We start from the raw sequence: 7,365 nt of genomic DNA on the forward strand, positions 1-7,365 counted from the left end.
TAATTAATTATTAAATTATTTGGCGAGAACTGGCTCATTAGTTTCTTTACTTAAATGGGCTCCTTTTGCCGGGAGTAGTGGCTCACTCCTGTAATCCCAGGCGTCCGGGAGGCAGAGTTTGTGGAAGGCCGTGTAAGGACGACTACCAATCCCCCAACGGGTGGTCGAGATACTTCCGCCACGGGTGTCCCCACCCCTGTCCACACGTATCCCCCCGTTGGCGTGGCCGTTACACATATCTCACCTTGATTAATCAGTTATTGTGTGTGTGCTGGTGTCTAAGGCCTCGGGTCGACACCGATGTTTGTGTGTATCTCAAAAAAAATAAAAAATGGTCTCCTTTCTTCAATGAAATGAGTGATAATTTTGGCCAAAGACTATATAACGCTTCGCTTACTAGACAGGCGTGTTCTATGGCTCAACTTGCATACCGATTGTGGCTCCATCTCGACGCTGGCCCAAAATTTCCCCTAGCTTGAGCTGTGTTACTAGTGGCGCCTCTAGCCGCGGGTCCAAATATTACCCCAGCTTTTACAGTGCTACAGAGGTGTTAACAGGTTTTTCCTAGGAACACGCCTGTCTAGTATGCGAAGCGTTATATAGTCTTTGATTTTGGCGACTCTACTTCATTAGCAACGACTATCTACTACTGTATTATACTTGTTTAATTCGTCGACGAAAAATGCGGGAAAAACAAATAATGAAAACCAGTTTAAATTTTTATTTCAAACTTCATAAAATAGATACAAATATTTTTATAGTTTTGTGTACAGAGAATCGCCGTGTTTCACATTAAAAACGTAGATAAATGGCTGTAGATCTTCTTCATTTCTTAAAAGCTGTCGCATTTGTGCTGTAATATTTGGGTGTCTGACAAACCAAAAAAAAATTATAAAACGCCTTTAATTTCTATGAAAGATGTTATTCATATTGTCAGGGTTGTGCAGAGACATTTCGGGCCCTGGAGAAAATTCTGTCATCACGGGCCCTCCTAAATGAAATTTTTAAGGGTAAGGGACTGCTGGTGAAAGGCAAGCCGATGGGCCTCTATGTAGTACCGGGCCCCTATAAGGCATGCTTCTGGTCCCTTTTTTCATCAGGCCTCAGGAATTTTGCCCCCCCCCCTCCCCTCTGCACAGCCCTGCATAATTTACAGAACCAAATAACCTTTCACTTATTAATCTATCTGCAATGGCTAAATCCACGAAACGATAGGTATCTCCAACTCCATTTTGTACAATTTTAATCCATGGTTCACCATTATCTTTTATGTTTAGGAATGGTAAATCCAGTCGACAAAAAATTCCATCATCATCCCGTAGTAAGAGTTGCCATCTACAAATTCGTTTTACAACAGGTAATTTCATTTTAATTATCAAAATAATTTAATTAAAAGCGCACCTTGCTTTAGATTCATTCAAGCTCGGTGTTGACACAATTTTTTCTAATTTGGCCTGTATTGTGGCAGTTCGAAGTTGATTGTTACAACCGCCTGCTTTTTCAACCGCTTTTAAAATACTGAAACCTTGTTTCTTCATTTCCTGACTAGAACCTGGAGTTTCCGAACTCGTTCCTGAATTCGGAGATGGGGCTACTGTTTTCAAAATTGATCTTAAAGGTGTTGGTGATGTCACTTTCTCAATATTTTTACAGGGTATTCCACTCATGAAAGGACAAGATACGGATGGAAAATTTGATGCTGGAATACGGAGTTATAGTTAATGTAAAGCTACCAATGATAATGAAATGTAAAATTTACTTCTACATGGGCAGACCCATTTAAATAATATCTTGGTGGAGTCTCCAAGTATGTTTGACTCTTTCAGCTCATTATTAACTTCAAAACATCTGGATGGAAGAATAACGTAACCTCTCGCTATTTTCAATCTGTGCCTGTGAAAAATATTCTTATCACTTTTTCCATTCTAAGCAATCTTTAAATGAAGACTTATTACCAAGGAGGGTGTATTTTAACAACACTGCCATTTTTAACTCCGTATTCATCAATTATATTTTGATTTAGTAGCAATGTACAGTTTTCTGAAAGTTGAGTACCGATTTGAGGTGATATTAAGGCATTCGAGGTGTTTTGGATTTTACAGTATGCCCAATTTAAGCCTCTTTCTTTATGGAGTTTCAAAATACGTAAAATTAGAATTTTCACACTGTCTAAATATAAAAAAATAGGAATTTTAATAACCAACATTCACTTGTACATTATCATAAAGCGCATTTCATAAAAACTATTTATGGGACTAGAATTTAGCACCTTTCTTGGTTGATTTGGTCAATTGGTGTTGCCAAATTGCTTTGGATGATTTTTCTCGGATATCCAATTTCCTTAACTGATCAGCAAACCCACCTCTGAAATTAATCTATTATTTTATTGAACAACCAAATTATTTCACTAACTGTGTACTTAATTGGTTTTTTCTTCTTTCCAGAATCTACCAATAGTGGATTTTCTTTGTTTGTTTTTTCTGGGGTTTTATGTTGCCAAGATAATTGTTGTATCCATGTAGTTCCTTTTCTTTCATCATGCTTTGACTCTGGAGTTTTGGGAGTTGATATGACTTGCGAACTATTCTCTGAAGAGTGAAATTTGCCACTGTCATTATCTGTTTTTTTTGGAGTAATAGTTACGCAGGGTGTGTCTGTAACTACGAAACTATCGTCAAAATTTGACATTTCTTCATAATGCTCTTGCATTTCTGTTGTCTCATCTTTATTTGAATTTTCTGTATATAAAAATTATTTTTGATACACATTTTGTAGTTTTAGTACACTTGGGTGTCCAATAGGCCTACCTGTAATTTTACGTTTCTTTTTCATCCTCTGCACTGTTTTGTCAGTGGATTCCTTTTCAAATCCAATGGAACAGGTAGTCCATCCTTTCATCGCTTTACTTGATTCTGTAAATATACCTGGATTTTTACATTTATCAGTATGTAGAGAGATTTTAGCTCGTTTCTGTCGGGATTCAGTTTCATCTTCTCCCTCATCATCATCACATATGCTTTGTTCTAGTTCCTCTCTTTCATGTTTGGTAGAGCATCGTTTTATATTTTTTAACTGTAGAATAGATAAATAGTGTTTTATATAATGTTGAATGAAAGTGTAATGCATAATACTTACTATAATTCGGGATTTCCTCATTATCAATTTTAAATCTCCTTCGAATCAATGATAATCCAAGGCGCAATCCATTATTCAGTTTTTAAAAGGCGCCAAAAGGTTTAAAAGAAGATACTATTTTAGAAAAATAGATGGAAGCACTATCTAAAATTTAAAAAAATTGATTTAACCATGGGCCAAATAATGATAAATGATTTATCGTTATTTGGCCCATGATTTAACCAATCACATTTTACCGATCAAAAGCAATAAATCACATTGAGTTGGGAATATTAATGTAGAGATTCAATCAAATCTGCTCCCCGTGAGGCTGCGAAACAATTTTTTTAAAATTACGAATGTTATCATATGACCCGTGGCGCCATCCATTATTTTTGAAGAAAAAAAATTATTTTGCCGGAAAACGCGTCTTATTTGAATGAACCATTGAGAGATAGACGGCGACCCTGGTAGAATGATAAAGTTTTCTCGTAATTTGGGAGCAGACGGCAGTATTCTTATTTTTTAAAAACTTGTTTTGCGAAATACAGAAATTCGACGTTCTGGTTCGACCTCTAGATTAATATTATGTACTATTTATTTCTTGTTTAATTGATTACAAAAAAAAGGAAAGAAAAAAAAACTAGATGGGGACCAAAATAATAGTCTTCAAGGGAAGCACCGAAGCGGCATTACCAGAGATCCTGGCAGTTATAGAGATGCGAAACTCCCTATACCCTAAGCAAACCAGTTTTTTTTCAAATTTTTGCCGATCGCAGCGACGCCTGTACGTGGGGAGTAATCGCAGAGATCCTAGGATTGTTACCGTTGTTTACAATTTTTGCGTCTCTCGGCTTGAAACGGGCGCTTCCTTCCGACCGAAGGGCGGCGCTGATGCTTGCATTTTTTTGTCAGGTTTTCGGCGGAGTTTCGCATCTCTATAACTGCCAGGATCTCTGGCATTGCCGCGTTGAACGGCGACCACTATGCGCTAGATTAAGTATAAAACGGAGCGCGGTTCACCAGTGACGGAACGAATCCTACGGCCTATGGCGTGGATCAGCGCCAAACCCTCGCGGCCGAAAGAGCCAAGGGTTTCAATGGCCACCGGTTTAAACATATAGCGGTGCGCAAGTGCCGAGTATTTGAAGTTCTTCTTCGTTTCAGCCTGAGTAGCGGCCCAGAGAGGGGCTGTTGAAGAAGAACTCAAATACGAAGGAGCGAGAGGATCGGTACATGTAAAATCCCATACCAAGGATTTCCCTCCGGTCCACGGGATTAAAGACAAACCATCTGGCCGTTTTCCGTCGTCCCGAGACAGGCCAGACGGCTCCAAAATAGAAGGAACACCCGCGGACGCGAATGCAGGTTTCAAAATATCGTTGACGGCACTGGGGCGGGAGCGACGGCCCGAACTCTTTTTGCAGCTGAGGCCATGAGAACCGAAGGAGTCAACCAGGCTACCACAAACGCAGGAGTGCGGCACACAAATTGTAGCTCCCAACCGAAGGCTGACAGCTACGCGAAAGGAATCATCAGAGAGATGGGTTCCAAGAGAAGGAGACGGAAGAACATTTAGCCACGCACCGGACTCAGCCGAAGAAACTGCGAGAAGACGCACTTTATCACGATCTGACGAGGCTCCTTCAGACAATAGCTTGGTGTTCAAGTCGAAAAAAGGTGTTTCCCAAGCGATCTGGTGCCGCCAGTGATCTTGAGGGGGGAAAGTGGATTCCGAGAGAAGCTCCCATTGCTGATGAGCGTCGCGAAAAACCTGGTCCCCAGATGCGACTATGGAAGGGGGGGAGAATTTGATGGACTAAATCCGCCGCGCTGGACTGCGATGAAAGAAAGGCAGGTAGGGCGAGCTGGGACGTGTGACGAATACCAAGGCCTCCTTGAGATATGGGAAGTGACGACTGCACCCATGGACCTTCATCCATTAAAATATTGGTAACTTCTTGAAGAGCAACCCGGAGGGTCTCATCGAAAAAGTGAAGATCGTAGGCACCTCGCCACACCGGAGCACTACGCAGTAGGTAGGAGAACTTCGGTATAGCCAAGGAGTTCTTAAGCAGGAAGAATCCATGATGAGCCGACACCTGTTGGAGGTTTCTAGCCATGACCGATAGAGCGTTGGTTTTCTGGGCAAGACAGGCAGAAATCGTCTCGTCCAAAAGTGGCGCTCCCAGAAGTATGTAGCGGTTACGGTCGACGACCGTAATACCAGGAGCTGCCAAGTCAAATGCGGATCGAAAGTGATCATCGTCGTGATCGCCCGAATGGAGGACGATAAGCTCACATTTTGACGGGTTCAATGACAGGCCGGCATCGAGTGAAAGCTCTTGTAGAAGGATTAAGTCATTAAGAACTACTTCTGGGCTTCCGCCCAGCGAAGAATCGTCTAGGTACCAGATATTTAATTCCGACCTCATACTGGATGCCACGCGCTGGACTAGGAGCCAAAAGAGTGCTGGTCCCAATGGGTCACCTTGCTGAACCCCACGCTCCGAAGGGATTGAAGATTCGCCGTAGGAGAGATGCGAAGGAGTTTTGTAGCATTGGCGAAGAAACAAGTACAAAACGGGAAACTCGTTGTACACGCGTTCCAAGAGGCGTTCGCGACGAACCATGTTGAAAGCATTTAGGAAGTCGATGGTGAGGGTGATTTACATATTGGCGAGCGGCGTGGGCTGCGGCTACTGCTCCCCCACGGGTACCGAAACCAAGCTGCGTTGGGCGAAGAAGGGGGCCAAGGGTCGGCATTAAGTGCGCGCATCCCAATTTGGTGACAATGCGGCGAATGGTACTACCCACAGCAATCGGCCGGATTCCGCCATCTTTCCTCTTAAGGGCGCATAGGGAAGCGCCATAAAGGACTGGGCAGATTTCCGGTGGAACGAGGCCGGCTATCATCAGGTTGCAGAGTTTGGTGATGGCCTTGAGTAGGGAGTCACCTGCAACCCTCGCATCAGCCCCAAGTAAATCCTTGAGGTGCTGAGGGCTGAGGCCTGAGGCAATCCAACCCGCTCGCCAAACCAGGCGGGAAGGACCAAACGGCAGCACGGACATTGGATTCCGAAGCGATGAAGCTAGAGAGAGACAAGTCAACCGCTTCAAACTGATAATCTTGGTGATCAGCACCAGAGGGATGCTTGGCTTTTAAAATGTCACAGGTAGCGGAATCAATGGGAGCGAAAGAGTCTTCCGAACAGACGACGCGAACGGCACCGGAAACGTCCCCGTCGGCGAGCTTAGCTTTAACGATCTTACCGATGTCCCTTTGTTGAGAACGAACCGTACGACGGCCCGAGGACTTGCGCGAAACGGAAGAGTGAGCTAGATTAATATTCCCAACTCAATGATAAAACATCCTCAAGGAGTAATATTTCCGAGAGCCAGGACCTGCAAGTTACTGTTTATATAGTGCTTGTTGAAATAATGGAAACTTTTCACCGGTAAGGTAGGCAACTTACAGGTGTTTCCTTTTAACCAGGTAGCTTTTTTTGACATTTTAAGCATAGCAAAAACACGACGTTCTGTTTACAGTGGCAAAGTAGTATGCAAAGTTTATATTATTTCAATAACCAATATATAAACAGTAACGTGCAGGTCTTGGATATTTTACTTCTTGGCTTACAGTGGCGGCTTAAGAAGGCTGGGTCCCCGGGGCGGCAGTGTTTTGTGACACACCCCCCAGGACCGTGCAGAAGTTTTCACGGGTCCGTCTTCTTGAAGTTTAATCGTTCTGATTTGCACCCTCCCCCCCTCGAGCTTCTCCAATGGTACCCCTGGCTACCCTGGTACCCGGGGCGAACCACCCCCTCGCCCCTCCCCTTACGCCGCCACTGAGTGCTTACTATAAATAGCAAAATTTTATATGAAATTATGTCTTGTTTGGTGTCAACTCTACATTATGTCGCTTTTGGTTTTGGTAGGTGATATAGTGACATATATTAAACAAATTATTAGATTTCGTTAAGTATTTTTTATAAATTAAGCCATTATTGGTCATTTTACATTAAAAAACACTTTGTGGAAATTGTTAGAATATATGAATTGGTAATGAAATCATATTTGATTACCTTTATGATACAACCTTTTTATCCTAAATCTTACAATAAAATTATACATTGTTGACACTAAAGTTATCTTCTAAGGATATTGCATGGCTAGGTCGGTGCCTACGTTATTATAATAATTATTATTATTATTATAATAACGTAGGCACCGGCTAGGTACTGGCAGATT

At 42.3% G+C, this 7,365-nt stretch overlaps 1 protein-coding gene across 2 annotated transcripts; it reads right to left on the minus strand.

Moving 5' to 3' along the window:
- Positions 1-744: 744 nt before the first annotated feature.
- LOC149951521 (uncharacterized) lies at positions 745-3,279 on the minus strand. Of its 2 annotated transcripts, none has more exons than XM_090170051.1 (9): positions 3,136-3,279; positions 2,808-3,072; positions 2,420-2,738; positions 2,270-2,364; positions 1,956-2,124; positions 1,760-1,893; positions 1,402-1,699; positions 1,168-1,335; positions 745-870 (listed from the first exon to the last, which is right to left on the minus strand). In XM_090170051.1, exons 1-9 carry the CDS (start codon positions 3,154-3,156, stop codon positions 756-758), a joined length of 1,584 nt encoding a protein of 527 aa, XP_090026177.1. In that variant the 5' UTR covers positions 3,157-3,279; the 3' UTR covers positions 745-755. The 2 variants fall into 2 exon arrangements, with proteins under 2 accessions (XP_090026177.1, XP_090026176.1); XM_090170050.1 differs by having other exon boundaries at positions 1,956-2,169.
- Between the last annotated feature and the right edge of the window lie 4,086 nt (positions 3,280-7,365).

This window comes from Leiobunum rupestre, chromosome 3 (genome assembly GCF_980474605.1).
Source record: "Leiobunum rupestre chromosome 3, qqLeiRupe1.1.hap1, whole genome shotgun sequence".
Taxonomy (NCBI): domain Eukaryota; kingdom Metazoa; phylum Arthropoda; class Arachnida; order Opiliones; family Sclerosomatidae; genus Leiobunum; species Leiobunum rupestre.